Source organism: Nerophis lumbriciformis, linkage group LG14 (genome assembly GCF_033978685.3).
Source record: "Nerophis lumbriciformis linkage group LG14, RoL_Nlum_v2.1, whole genome shotgun sequence".
Taxonomy (NCBI): Eukaryota; Metazoa; Chordata; class Actinopteri; order Syngnathiformes; family Syngnathidae; genus Nerophis; species Nerophis lumbriciformis.
Window position 1 is genome coordinate 21,280,606 of NC_084561.2, and position 15,351 is coordinate 21,295,956.

A 15,351-nucleotide genomic window follows, 5' to 3' on the forward strand; every position below is an offset into this window, starting at 1 on the left:
GTGCAAAAAGGATCGTGAGAAGCCTGTCTTACTTGTGTCTCCTCAGATGCTTCCAACAAAAGCACAATTGTGTCTGATCTTGAACCCTTCACCGACTACACCTGTACTGGTGACATCATGGAGCACAATGCCACCAGAGGAAAGCTACCGTCTCTCTCGGTCAGGATTGACTGCGGTATGTTGAAATACGCCTCCGTGAATTCAAGCAGACTTGGCGAAAAGATGCTTTTCAGTGTGAGAAATGTTTGTTGTGCTTCCACAGATCTTAATATAAAAATGCAACCCCCCAACTTGACTAATGAGTCCATTGAAATGAAATGGACAACTAAAAGTGAAAATTGTGATGGTGTGGTTTCTGAAGGAACAAAGCTTTCATATGAGTGCACCTGTAACCCTAAATCGGAAGCAAACAAGAAATCTGGTTCAAGTAAGTAAGCAATATGTTCAACAAATGTAAAAAAATTATGCTTTTTTGCATGCAAAGTTGCGCATAATGTAGTTTGGAAAACAAATGTTGATGTTTTACTTGTTTTACTACCACAGTTACCGACAAGTAGGCCCTAGCAAGCAGGAATTTCACATCATCTGAATCTATTTTCAAATGTCTGTGTTGTAAAAAGAAACCCCACTAAAGGTTTACCTTGTTGTCCGCTGTCTGGTGCAAAAGTTGCAGACATTTTTCCATTTTTTTGTTTTAAGCTTAAAAAGTCAATCCAAAACTTTTGTTTAGGTTCCAACACAACGCTTCCATAAACAACATTGGGGAACTGTTAGCTCCATATGGGGGGGGCAGATTAGACAAAATAATATAAGCACATACTAGTTAATCAAATATGTCATTAATTTATTTAACATAAAATTACATTTCAATATTTAATAGTTTAATAAATAATTTAAATATTTTATTAATTGTTTGATCATCTAATTATTGATTTAATTATTTAATGTGGATGGGTGGATGGAATTAATTATTTCACAAAATAATTTATTTACGGCGTGGCGAAGTTGGTAGAGTGGCCATGCCAGCAATCGGAGTGTTGCTGGTTACTGGGGTTCAATCCCCACCTTCTACCATCCTAGTCATGGGGCAAGACACTTCACCCCTTGCTCCTGATGGCTGCTGGTTAGCGCCTTGCATGGCAGCTCCTGCCATCAGTGTGTGAATGTGTGTGTGAATGTGGTAATACTGTCAAAGCGCTTTGAGTACCTTGAAGGTAGAAAAGCGCTATACAAGTATAACCCATTTATCATTTATTTATATTTCATTAACCTGTGTGTTAAAATATCTTTCACCAACTCTTGAAAAAGTATGAGTATATCCTCCTTTGCCGCCATTACTTCCAAAGTTCCTGGCTTCAGACCAAAGCAATCATTGGACTCGATGACCTTGATGGCTGAGTTTGACGGGTAAATTCATAAAGAACGCCGATTAATGAAAAAGGTTGATAAGTCATTAAATAATTAATCAAATCGAGAAATGATTAGTTAAATCACGAAATAATGAATTCTATAATCATTCAAATCATGAAATAATTAGTAAAATTATGAAATAAATACTTAAATAATTATGTATTTGAATGTACTTTACAATAAATACAATATAAACAAGTACATTATTTATTGATTTATTTATTCGACCCTCCATAGATCTATTAAGTAATGATTTAAAGATTTTTTTTTTTTTTAAATGTGCCCTCTTTGACCCTCTATAGATCTACAGCAGTGGTGTCCAGATTGCGGCCTGGGGGCCATTTGCGACCCTCAGCTTATTTTTTTAACGGCCTGCGGAACTAAAAATACTATTGAAAATACCAAATTAAAAAACACATTAAAAAGTGGAATAAAGAGCAACAGGTGAAATGTAACAAGCAAAAGTTGCAATGTTGACTCTAAGAACATGCACACTTTTATTTTTTTTATTTAAAGCTGCCATTGCTCAAAAAATAATAATAAATCAAAATGAAAGTTGTTATGAATTTTTGACCCATCCAAGCCTCCAATTACTTCACATCAAATATTCCACTTTGAAATATTTTTTGGGGAAAATATTGCATATTAAATTATATATTCATATTGCCATATGAAAAAAACTATGTTTTTTTTTTTACTAAAAAGGCATAAAACATTTTTGGGGGAAATATTAGACTTAGACTTCCTTTTAGACTTATTATGTGTTTGCCATATGAAAAAACTATGTTTTCTTTGACATAAAAGGCATAAAACAAACAAATAAACAAAAAATCGACAACTACATCTGAATTTGATCTTAAGACTTAAGTGTTGAATGTAAAAAGAAAAAATTATGTATGACTTATTTTAACACTTTTATGAGTGGGACCATTTTGGATCCCCAAGAATTTTTTAATTTTTAGAAACGGTCATTTCTCAAAAAATAATAATGACTCAATGATGTTATTCATTATTGACCTATTTAAGGCTCCAAATGCTTCACATCAAATATTCAACTTGGAAATTAAAAAATATACATATATATATATATTGACCAATATAAGTTTATCTAGAGATTTAAGCATAGAATGATATTAATAAATAATAATAATATATGGCTTAATTTTAGAATTTGTATGACTGAGACTAGGGATGTCCGATAATGGCTTTTTTGCCGATACCCCGATATTGTCCAACTCTTAATTACCGATACCGATATCAACCGATACCGATATATACAGTCGTGGAATTAACACATTACCATGCCTAATTTGGACAACCAGATATGGTGAAGATAAAGTCCTTTTTAAAAATAATAATAAAATAAAATAAGATAAATAAATAAATAAACAATTCTTGAATAAAAAAGAAAGTAAAACAATATAAAAACAGTTACATAGAAACTAGTAATTAATGAAAATGAGTAAAATGAACTGTTAAAGGTTAGTACTATTAGTGGACCACAATCATGTGTGCTTACGGACTGTATCCTTTGCAGACTGTATTGATATATATTGATATATAATGTAGGAACCAGAAAATATTAATAACAGAAAGAAACAAACCTTTTGTGTGAATGAGTGTAAATGGGGGAGGGAGGTTTTTTGGGTTGGTGCACTAATTGTAAGTGTATCTTGTGCTTTTTATGTTGATTTAATAAAAAATTTAATTAAATTTAAAAAAAATAAAAACAATACCGATAATAAAAAAAAACCCGATACTGATAATTTCCAATATTACATTTTAAAGCATTTATCGGCCGATAATATCGGCAGGCCGATATTATCGGACATCTCTAACTGAGACCCTTCAAATTTGAGGGGAGCCCTGACGGTTAAAAAATGAAAATGAAAAATTTCAAAATGCCCTCCGTCCTCATCACACATCAGCATCTCTGTCAATGGAAACAAGGAAGTGAGGGCGTGGGTGTGCCAAATATTCATAAACTACATTACCCAGAAGGCTTAGTGCCGTGGAACCAACCGTAAGAGTTCTCCACACAGGAAACAAACAAAACAAAACAACAGTGGATACCGGCTCACATTTGGTTAGACAGTTAACGTGTGGATTTGACTCATAGACAAATTTGAGTGGTGAAAATCATGATGATCGGCCAAAATGTGCATTGGGATTGCGGGGTGTAGACAAAGTTTCATAGATTGCAAAGATTGCAGGACTTAAAAAAGCTCTGATAAATGACCATGTAGTGACACACATATAATGTTCTTGCTGTTGTTGTGTTGAGATTATTGATATTTTAGATTTGACTTAATGTATATTTGTGTAGATTAATGTATATTTATTCTACCAGGTATGGCAAGAAAACACCCAGGCCCTGTTGGCTGTAACGTTACCGGCCTAAGTGCATTCACTGATTATATTTGTACTATCCAACCTACTTACAATAACAAGGATGTTGGCTTGCGAACAACAAAGATACAGCGTACTAGTGCTGGAGGTAAGTGACAACTCTTTTTTGGGGGAATATGTGCACTCCATATGAAATTTAAAAAAAGTCCATGGTATTTATTTATTTGTTTGTTAGCAATACAGTGCGAGTACCGTATGTGTCTTATGTGGCGCTGAATGTAAAGAATAAATTACACTTTTGTAGCTGATATAGTTTGAATATTTATCTCACTTGTCGTCTTCATCATTTTGCAGCTCTGTTACCATATGGGGATGTCACATATTAACATGAATTTGCTTGATACGACGTGATCGTTGTAATGTTAGTAAAAACAAGAGCATAGTGGGTGTGGAGTCATTATTTGACCACGGGCCCGAATTTGGCAGTTGCCAATATGTCCCCCTCTTGAAATGTACTTTTCCATCTTTGTTCCTTCTCTTCACTGTTCGTACTCTTCCAGAGCACGGCGGTCAGAGACGTGGGGGTGTCTTTGCGTGCTGAGAGGCGTGGAACAGTGGGATATTTGCATTTTTTTTTTTTAATAATTAGCTTTACACAGGGCGAGACATTTACATTTTAACACTTAGATTTTTGTTTACATTTAGATTCAACACATGGATTTATAGCTAACATTTATATTTTGATTTAAAATTATCATGTATATTTGAAATTAAACAGTAGATTTAGATTAACATTTATATTCAAAGGGAAACTGAATTTCTTTTCCCAATTATTCGCATTCATTCCCTATGTAAGACAAGAACACATTTTTATTTTTTTTTATGCATTCTAAATTGATATCCACCCTGTGGATAACAATGCAGCTAATGGGAGTACACTATTGTGCCAATAAAACCCTCTAGAAAAACATTCAAAACCCGCCAACAATATTCATTTTACATGTCGAGATCTGAATATTAACCAAGTATTAGCGCAGATGAACTATTTCTAGCGGCGCCGTGATCACAGAGAGCTAACCAGCTTATGCTGCTATATTGACATACTGAGCTGCTGCATCGCCTCTGAGTTGGTGAAAGGAACCCTTTTTTTAAACCTGTATTAGGATACATTTTTCATCTAAACGGGACGATAGCAGTCATTATACAATAAGTGATTGTTTTATTATTTTCATAGTTTGTATTTCTTGTTTAGCACTTAAAAAATCTGCAGCATGGTGATTAGTGGTTCATTAAAGCTGGATTTAGTTTAGTTTATTAAGGATCCCCATTAGTCTACACTGCAGAGGAGACTATTCTTCCTGGGGTCCAGGCAAAAAACATCACACAATCACAAAACAAAAGATTACAATGCAGTACAACATGATCAAATAATAAAATATTGTAATACAAAAATAGCAACAACAAAAAACAAACAAACGAAAAAACAGTAACTTTAACTTTACATAATAATGTTCATACTAAAGATAAAAAGAGCAATATAAAAAAATAAAAAAAATAAAAAATAAAAAAAAATATATATATATGTTTTTGCAAAAATAAAACAAAGAACCAATGGCCTAAAATATACACATTTGTTTAACACAGCTTTTAAAACTAGTAGATCAACCTCCTTATATTCAGGCTCAAAAATATAAGGTTCATGACCATTATTTGTCCCAAAGTAGTCATTGTCTGTCATGAAGTCTGCCGTGAGCTGTAGTGTTGTTGTTTTTGAAGCAAACATTGTGATGCATTTGTGAAATGAATACGCCACCGTATGTTTAAAATTAGCAAAATATGTAAACATTACACCTTATTATGAATGTGCCTGTTACTACATTGCATATATACTTAGAGCATGTTTGAGACTTTTGAACGTTTTTAGAGAATTGTATAGGCAAAATTGAGCAAATCCCATTAGCTGAGTCTTGCTAGCGTTTATTTACGAGTTAAAATATAAAAAAGAAAACCACGGCTTCTTGTATTACATAAGAATTGGGAATGATTGACACAATCTCCAAAAACGTGAAGTTCCCCTTTAAAAATTGACCATTCATATTTAGCATTTAGCATTTAACATTAAATTTAGATTGAATATATATATGTACAATTGTAGATTTTTTTTTTAATTTAAAATTTAAATGTATATTTAACATTTAAATTTAATTTAACATTTGTTTATACGCGACATTTCGATTGAACAATTACATTTAGATTTACCATCTAAATTTAACATTTGCATTTAGATTTTTTATACTTAACATTTAGATTGAACATTTACATTTAGATTTACCATTTATATTTAACATTAGATTTATATTTACCATTTAACATTAGATTTAGATTCAACATTTACATTTAGATTCAACATTTAGATATACATTTAACATTTGGATTTAACGTTTGGATATAGATTTAACGTTTATATTTAGATTGAACGTTTATAGGTAGCCTTTCACATTAGATTTATATTTAACAGTTATATTTAAATGTATTTAGATTCAACATTTATATGTAACACCTATACTTATATTTAACATATATTGTATAGTTAAGATTTAGATTTAACTTTGAGATTTAGATTTAAAGTTTAGATATAATTTCTACATCAAATGTGAAGAAAATTAGCTAAATGTAGGAAATGTAAGCTAAATGTTTAATGTATATTAGCAAGGAAAGTGTGATTGAATTAGAAACTTACATTAATGATTGCCACATTTTTTTCTCTCAATGAGAAGTTGTTTACAGTAAACAAGAAAAGTGACAATGAGCACTTTCTAATTTGAATTCTCATATGTGTTAGATATCATTCAAAATCAATAGGATTATTGCTTTATTGCAAGTAGCTCCTGTTTCCATGTCAGTGTCATTGTTCTTCTTCAGGCCACAAATGTAGTTTAGTAAAAAAAAAAAACACAGTGCCACTGCTGGCTACAGGCAGTGCTGCACCCCATTTTGCCTTCCTTTTTCTGTTGTAGCTGATTGATTGATTGATTGAAACTTTTATTAGTAGATTGCACAGTGAAGTACATATTCCGTAGAATTGACCACTAAATGGTAACACCCGAATACGTTTACAACTTGTTTAAGTCGGGGTTGATTCATGATACAGATATATACTATTTTCATAATACAGTCATCACACAAGATAATCATCACAGTATATAAATTGAATTATTTACAATCCGGGGTGTGGGATATGGAGGGGGGGGGGGGGGTTAAGTTTGGTTGGTATCAACACTTCAGTCATCAACAATTGCATCATCAGAGAAATTGACATTGGAACAGTGTAGGTCTGACTTGGTACATATGTATAGCAAGTATTGGACACAGAGAGAGAGATCAGAAATTATAAGAAAAAGTGACTACATTTGATTGTTTACATTTGATTATTTACAATCTGAAGATGTATGATGAGGAAGGGAGGGTGTTAGTTTAGGATTGAAGTTGCCTGGAGGTGTTCTTTTAGTGCGGTTTTGAAGGAGGATAGAGATGCCCTTTCTTCACATGTTGGGAGTGCATTCCACATTGATGTGGCATAGAAAGAGAATGAGTTAAGACCTTTGTTAGATCAGAATCTGGGTTTAACGTGGTTAGTGGAGTTCCCCCTGGTGTTGTGGTTATGGCGGTCATTTACGTTAAGGAAGTAGTTTGACATGTACTTCGGTATCAGAGAGGTGTAGCGGATTTTATAGACAAGGCTCAGTGCAAGTTGTTTTACTCTGTCCTCCACCCTGAGCCAGCCCACTTTGGAGAAGTGGGTAGGAGTGAGGTGTGATCTGGGGTGGAGGTCTAGAAGTAATCTGACTAGCTTGTTCTGGGATGTTTGGAGTCTAGATTTGAGGGTTTTGGAGGTGCTAGGGTACAAGGAGGTGCATGCTTAATCGAAAAAGGGTTGAACGAGAGTTCCCGCCAGAATCTTCATGGTGCTTTTGACCAGAGAGGAGATTCTATAGAGAAATCTTGTTCGTTGGTTGACCTTTTTGATTACCTTGGTTGCCATTTTATCACAGGAAAGATTAGCCTCTAGAATGGAACCTAGGTAGGTGACCTCATCCTTCCTGGTGATAACAATGTCACCCACTTTAATAGTGAAGTCACTGACTTTCTTAAGGTTGATGTGGGACCCAAACAGGATGGATTCCGTTTTACCCAAGTGTATGGATAGCTTGTTGTCAGCTAGCCAGGTGCAAATTCTACAGAGTTCAGCACTGAGGATTTTCTCCACCCGTGACTTGTCTTTGCCGGATACCAGCAGGGCGGAGTCATTCGCAAATAAAAACAATTCACAGTCGCATGCTGATGACATGTCGTTTATGTATATTAGGAACAGTAAAGGCCCCAATACACTGCCTTGGGGGACTCCACAGCTTACTGAGAGGGGGGGGCACGGTGCTGTTCAACTCAACCACCTGTTTCCTCCCCTCCAAGTAAGATTGCATCCAGCTCGATGAGGTTTTATCAAATCCGATTGCTCTGAGCTTATCCAACAGTATAGCGTGGTTAACGGTGTCAAAGACCTTCTGAAGATCCAGCATGACCATGCCGCAGTATTTGCCCGCGTCCATGTGTTTGATGTGGTCGGTCAGATAAAGAAGGCATGTGTCAGTGGAGTGGTTAGTTCTGAAGCCGGATTGGAATTTGTACATGAGTTTATTTGTGGCAAGGTAACTATTGACCTGTTCATAAACTATTTTTTTCCATTACTTTTGAAATGGAACTGAGAATACTGAGCTACACCATAGTCCCTTTTTTGTCGCAAGATTGTCGTAGTTGTTCTTTATCAATTAGAGGAAAATGTGTTCCGAATTTGTAGAAATTATGCATAAAGATGCGTTTAACTCTATTCAACTAATACATTTTTAAGTATCATTAGTCATTTTAAATGTTCATACAGTAAAACTTCTTATTTTCCCCACAGTGCCAGATGACATCACCAACCTGAAAGCATACCTTGGAGACAACAATGTGATTGAAGTGACCTGTGATCACTCAAAACAGTTCAATGGGCTGAAAACTGGCTTCAATGCAGTTATCCTGCAGGATAGTGACACTGTGAAAACACTTAACCAAAGTGGAACATGTAAATTCACATTCACAGATTTGAGCTACTCTACCACGTACAAAGTGGAGGTTTGTGCAATCCATTTTTTCTACTTGACTGGTTTTAAATGTTTTCAATCTCTCCGCACCTTTTTGGTGAGCGCTGTAGTTCCTGTTCAAGCGAAGCTGTGATGTTTCAGGTGTTTGCCTTCAACGAGTGTTGCAGGAGTAAGGATGGAAGGCCGCAACATGTTTCTACTTCTTGTATGTGGGTTTTTTTTTTACCATATGCATATTTACCGTATTTTCTAGACTATAGGGCGCACCAGTATATAAGCCGCACCCATTACATTTTAAAACAAAAACATATTTTTCCAAAGCTACATTGTGAAATGAGTTATTTACACAAAAAAATAATTGTTGGATGATCAAACAAAACAGACGTCATCGTCATGGAAGCCAGCTCTCCAATCAGCTAAACAGACTCAATAACTCCACGCTGACATCTTGGTGAATTTACGAAACTGAAACAATACAAACAGAATGCCGTTGTTAAGTTGATAATACACAGACACTTGTAAATGTGTTAGCATATTAGCTCATGCTAACGATGCTAGCGTGATTAAGTTACGATAGCACGTACAACAAACATTACTGTCAAACATGTGACAGTTTAGTAAGTATGAATCGTTTTAATTATATTATAAAACTTACAAATGTTGCCTGTAGTGATGGATGAAGAAACCACATGGGTAGAAACGCTATGGACGGCTAGAAGATGAAACGGCACCTTTAGTTCCGGTTCCAGGTACTAAACAGAAGGAAATACCGAAGACATTCCACCCGCAGCACATGCAGTGAGCAAACTTGTCTAAATGATGGCGCCATAGCAAATAGTTGTATGAAAACTATTTGTTGATAACAATTCATAATGGCTGTTAGCAAAATCCATAAATTAGCCACACTCTTTTATCAGAATCAGAATCAGAATCAGAATCAGCTTTATTGTCATTACGCAAGGTAACGAGATTGAGGCCATTCCATACAGTGCGATGTGTGCATGCTAGAAAAATTATTATTATTAGCCCCAGGGTTCAAAGCCTAGGAAAAAAGTAGCGGCTTATAGTCCGGAAAATACGGTACTTTATTTCAGACATAGTATTATTGAATTCAATGCAAAAGTGTCTCCAAACTTTTACTGATACTCTAAGTTATCATACAATTAAACCATCCCTTATCTGATCGTGTGTTGTTGCCATTTTGTATTGCAGACAATGACAAAGCCCTCACTGGGTTTCTTATCTTCCTCATCATTTTCACATCGGTGGCGCTCCTTATAGTTCTCTTCAAGATCTACATGGTGAAACGCCAAAGGTCCCAGTAAGCATGTTTAATAACATTTGTTACTCTACGTCCTCATGTTGTTGCCAAGGTTAGCATGATGGAGATTAAACCGGTTGAAAAAGAGACATAACTCTGATCATGTGACATTTTGGGCATGCTTACGTCCTCGGAGCTTGCATTTACTTTTTGTTTGCTTGTTTGCAGAGACATGCATGAAAACATGCTTCTTATCCCCAATGCAAGTAAGTATGTATTGTCCTTTTTTTTTGAGCGCACTGTACTAGGACAGCTGTCCTATTCAGTCTTAAGTATCAACTGATAAAGCCCCCCTAGTCTGCTTTAAGCTAGGGCTGTCCTGTCATGTTTAGTCTGTTTAGACTCGAGCTGTTCTGTCTAGTCTTGAGCACGAATCGATGAAACCTATCAAGCCTGCTCTAGTCTTGAGCATAAAACAATGAAACATGCCTAGCCTGCTATAGACTGAAGCTGTCCTAACTAGCATGAACCAATGAAGCCTGCCCAGCTTGACTCAAACTAACTGTTCTATCTTGTCTTAAACGTGAACTGATTAAGCCTTGCTAGCCTGCTCTATGTTAGAGCTGTCCAAGCTAGGCTTGAACATGAGTTGATGAAGTCTGCCTAGCCTGCCCTAGACTAGAGCTGGCTTACCTAGTCTTGAGCATCAACCGATGTACCCTTCCTAGTAGCGATGTCCGATAATATCGGACTGCCGATATTATCGGCCGATAAATGCTTTAAAATGTAATATCGGAAATTATCTGTATCGGTTTCAAAAAGTAAAATGTATGACTTTTTAAAATCTGCTGTGTACACGGACGTAGAGAGAAGTACAGAGCGCCAATAAACCTTAAAGGCACTGCCTATGCTTGCCAGCCCAATTACATAATATCTACGGCTTTTCACACACACAAGTGAATGTAAGGCATATTTGGTCAACAGCCATACAGGTCACACTGAGGGAGGTCGTATAAACAACTTTAACACTGTTACAAATATGCGCCACACTGTGAACCCACACCAAACAAGAATGACAAACACATTTTGGGAGAACATCCGCACCGTAACACAACATAAACACAACAGAACAAATACCCAGAACCCCTTGCAGCACTAACTCTTCCGGGACGCTACAATATACACCCCCCCCCCCCCCCCCCCGCTACACCCTACCCCCCCACCCCATCTCAATCCCGCCCCCCGCCCCCAACCCCGCCCACCTCAACCTCCTCATGCTCTCTCAGGGAGAGCATGTCCCAAATTCCAAGCTGCTGTTTTGAGGCATGTTAAAAAAAATAATGCACTTTGTGACTTCAATAATAAATATGGCAGTGCCATGTTGGCATTTTTTTCCATAACTTGAGTTGATTTATTTTGGAAAACCTTGTTACATTGTTTAATGCATCCAGCGGGGCATCACAACAAAATTAGGCATAATAATGTGTTAATTCCACGACTGTATATATCGGTATCGGTTGATATCAGAATCGGTAATTAAGAGTTGGGCAATATCGGAATATCGGATATCGGCAAAAAAGCCATTATCGGACATCTCTACTTCCTAGCCTAGTGCTGCTCTTACTGGTCTTGAGCATCAACCGATGAAGCCTGCTCTCAATGTCCATTTCATGAAGCCAGCCTAGCCTGGTATAGGCAATAGGTGTCCTACCTGGTCTTGAACATGAATCGCTAAAACATATCTAGCCTGCATTAGATTAGAGCTGTCACATCAATGAAAACTGCTTTGCCTGCCGTAGACTCCAGCTAATCTATCTAATCTTGAGCAGGAAACCTTTAAGCCTGCTTAGCCTGCTTTAGGCTAAAGCTGTCCTATCTAGTCTTTAGCATGAACCGATGAAGCCCGACTAGCCCCACTGCCCAGACAAGGGCTGTCCTATCTATGAAGCCTGCCTAGCCTGCTCTCGACTCAAACTAACTCTTCGATCTCGTCTTGAGCGTGAACCGATGAAGGCTGCCTCGCCTGTTTTAGACCAGTGCTTTTCTATTTAGCATAAACAATTAAGCCTGCTTAGCCTGCTCTCAACGGGAGCTGCCCTATCTATTCTTGAGTACGAACCGATGCAGTCTGCCTAGCCTGCTCAAAACCAGTAACCATTTTTGGGATGCCAAAAAATATCAGTTACTCAGCTGTGGTCTGTATGGGTAGGTACTCAGTTGCAATACACTTTTCCACCACTTGTGGCAGTCTTAGCAATCTCAAACAGAGAAGAAGTCTGGAGCTAAAGTCATAGAGAGCTTTATTATGCGCAAAAATGATGACTTAAATGGTGAAGTTGTATGTTTAACTTTATTGACAATTTATTTAAGAAACATTTTCAATATCATTATTGATTATTAATTTAGTTAGAATTTATTTTTATTAGCATTGCGTAATTGAATTTATTTTCATTAGCTTTATGAGTCCCTTCTTTTGCAGTATATTTCATTATTATTTATGTTTGTAACTAGCCTGACCTAAGCCTCGATAATAATCTTTGTGATTAACACATGCTTTTGTATCATTTGACAAGGTTGTAAATAGAGATGTCCGATAATGGCTTTTTTACCGATATCCGATATTCCGATATTGTCCAACTCTTAATTACCGATACCGATATCAGCCGATACCAATATATACAGTCGTGCAATTAACACATTATTATGCTTAATTTTGTTGTGATGCCCCGCTGGATGCATTAAACAATGTAACAAGGTTTTCCAAAATAAATCAACTCAAGTTATGGAAAAAAATGCCAACATGGCACTGCCATATTTATTATTGAAGTCACAAAGTGCATTATTTTTTTTAACATGCCTCAAAACAGCAGCTTGGAATTTGGGACATGCTCTCCCTGAGAAAGCATGAGGAGGTTGAGGTGGCTGGGGTTTGGGGGGGGGGGGGGGGGGCGCGGTATAGGGGTAGGGGTAGCGGGTGTGTATATTGTAGCGTCCCGGAAGAGTTAGTGCTGCAAGGAGTTCTGGGTATTTTTTCTGTTGTGTTTATGTTGTGTTATGGTGCGGATGCTCTCCCAAAATGTGTTTGTCATTCTTGTTTGGTGTGGGTTCACAGTGTGGCGCATATTTGTAACAGTGTTAAAGTTGTTTATACAGCCACCCTTAGTGTGACCTGTATGGCTTTTGACCAAGTATGGGTTGCATTCACTTGTGAATGTGAAAAGCCGTAGATATTATGTGGCTGGGCCGGCACGCAAAGGAAATGCCTTTAAGGTTTATTGGCATTATATTTGTAACAGTGTTAAAGTTGTTTATACAGCCACCCTCAGTGTGACCTGTATGGCTGTTGACCAAGTATGGGTTGCATTCACTTGTGAATGTGAAAAGCCGTAGATATTATGTGACTCGGCCGGCACGCAAAGGAAGTTCCTTTAAGGTTTATTGTCGCGCTGTACCTCTCCCTACGTCCGTGTACACAGCGCCGTTTTAAAAAGTCATACATTTTACTTTTTGAAACCCATACCGATAATAATGAAACCGATACCGATAATTTCCGATATTACATTTTAAAGCATTTATCGGCCGATATTATCGGCAGTCCGATATTATCGGACATACCTGGTTGTAAACTCTCAGTAGGTTAGATATAATTATTGAGTCCTATTAAAATCAAAAGTAAGACTTCTAAATCTCTGTAGGGTCCCCTCTGTAGTGGAAAATGTAGGCCTCAACATCAAAAAGGTTAAAAAACCCTGTTCTAGACTGTAGCTGTCCTATCTAGTCCTGATCATGAACCGATGAAGCCTGCTTAGCCTGTTCTAGACTAGATCTGTTCTATCTAGTTTTGAGCATGAACCGGTGAAGTCTGCTCAAACGGGAGTGAAACCTCTTCTAAGACAATCTGAGCAGTCCAGTAGCGATTAATTCAATGCCCTGAGAATACAATAACCTGGAAGAATAAGAATATTCATACGTATGTATATTGTATAGCAGAATGGTTTTCTGAAATGTAATTGTCGTAGTCACCACAAACAGGTTTGTTGTTTAAGTGAATATTTCATATTAATGACATTAGATATATTATATATTATGTATTATTCATTATGTATTTAATAATATTTTTTGATTTTGGTTGTGTCTGCTATTTACAGTGCATTACCTAATGTGCACAGGTTATTATACTAAATGACTGCAGGCTTCAGTTATTAAAAAGTGTTTCTCAATAGTGTGACGTGTGTTCTTGTAGAAAACTTTTCGGTGGAACCAATCGAAGCTGACACGTTGCTGGAAGCATACAAAAGGAAACTGGCTGATGAGGGACGCCTTTTTCTGGATGAGTTTCAGGTATTATGCATTTTTTTGTTGTTGTTTTGGTTGTCGTTTTGGTTGTCATTTGGCCCTGCGGGTGGGGCTGGACAATGAAAGATTTGAATTTTCTTTCAGAGCATCCCCAGAATTTTTCCGCGGTTGACAATGAAAGAGGCCAAAAAACCCTGCAATGCCCTGAAGAACCGTTACGTGGACATCCTACCATGTAAGTGAATTTTTTTTTTTAAATTAAAAGTATTAAAAAAACAGTTCACATTTACATTTCTCTACAATCACAGATGATCACAACCGAGTCCAGCTGCGTACAGGAAACGGCGAGGCCGGCTGTGACTACATCAACGCCAGCTTCATTGATGTATGGACAATAAGTCGCTCTTAATTCAAACTTTCTTCCACAGCTTATTGAATGTTTCTTCCTGTGCAGGGCTACAATGAGTCAAAGAAATACATTGCAGCTCAAGGTGCCAAAGTCTTCTCCATTCTGCACTTCCCTTTATTTTCATCTATACTTAGTCTGCTTGTGTGCGCGTGTTTACGTGAAAATGTGTGCTACAGGACCAAAGGAAGAAACGGTGTGTGACTTCTGGAGGATGATCTGGGAGCAGAAATCGTCTATCATTGTCATGGTAACACGCTGCGAAGAGGGAAACAAGGTACTTGAATATTCACACAAGTGTAATAAATCAAATCAAATCAAATCAACTTTATTTATAAGAAGTGAACCACTAATATTAATATACAAAGAACTATTTTACAGACTCTCTATATTCTCCTAACTTTAGTCAGTTCCTCCAGGATTTTGCTGGCTTTTTTTTTGTGATCGTTGGGGCCTAAAATGTCTGAATTTGCCGCAGCTTTTCAGAA

The 15,351-nt window shown here is 36.8% G+C and overlaps 1 protein-coding gene across 1 annotated transcript in view; it reads left to right on the top strand.

Annotated features, from left to right (window-relative positions):
• ptprc (protein tyrosine phosphatase receptor type C) overlaps positions 1-15,351 on the top strand; it is a 67,098-nt gene that overhangs the window by 24,719 nt on the left and 27,028 nt on the right. The window contains exons 8-19 of the mRNA XM_072914653.1: positions 47-175; positions 263-427; positions 3,761-3,907; positions 8,720-8,931; positions 9,042-9,105; positions 10,113-10,221; positions 10,390-10,427; positions 14,405-14,502; positions 14,602-14,692; positions 14,766-14,842; positions 14,912-14,948; positions 15,043-15,140. Coding sequence (XP_072770754.1) covers positions 47-175; positions 263-427; positions 3,761-3,907; positions 8,720-8,931; positions 9,042-9,105; positions 10,113-10,221; positions 10,390-10,427; positions 14,405-14,502; positions 14,602-14,692; positions 14,766-14,842; positions 14,912-14,948; positions 15,043-15,140 — 1,265 coding nt within the window. The remainder of the gene's footprint in view (positions 1-46; positions 176-262; positions 428-3,760; positions 3,908-8,719; positions 8,932-9,041; positions 9,106-10,112; positions 10,222-10,389; positions 10,428-14,404; positions 14,503-14,601; positions 14,693-14,765; positions 14,843-14,911; positions 14,949-15,042; positions 15,141-15,351) is intronic.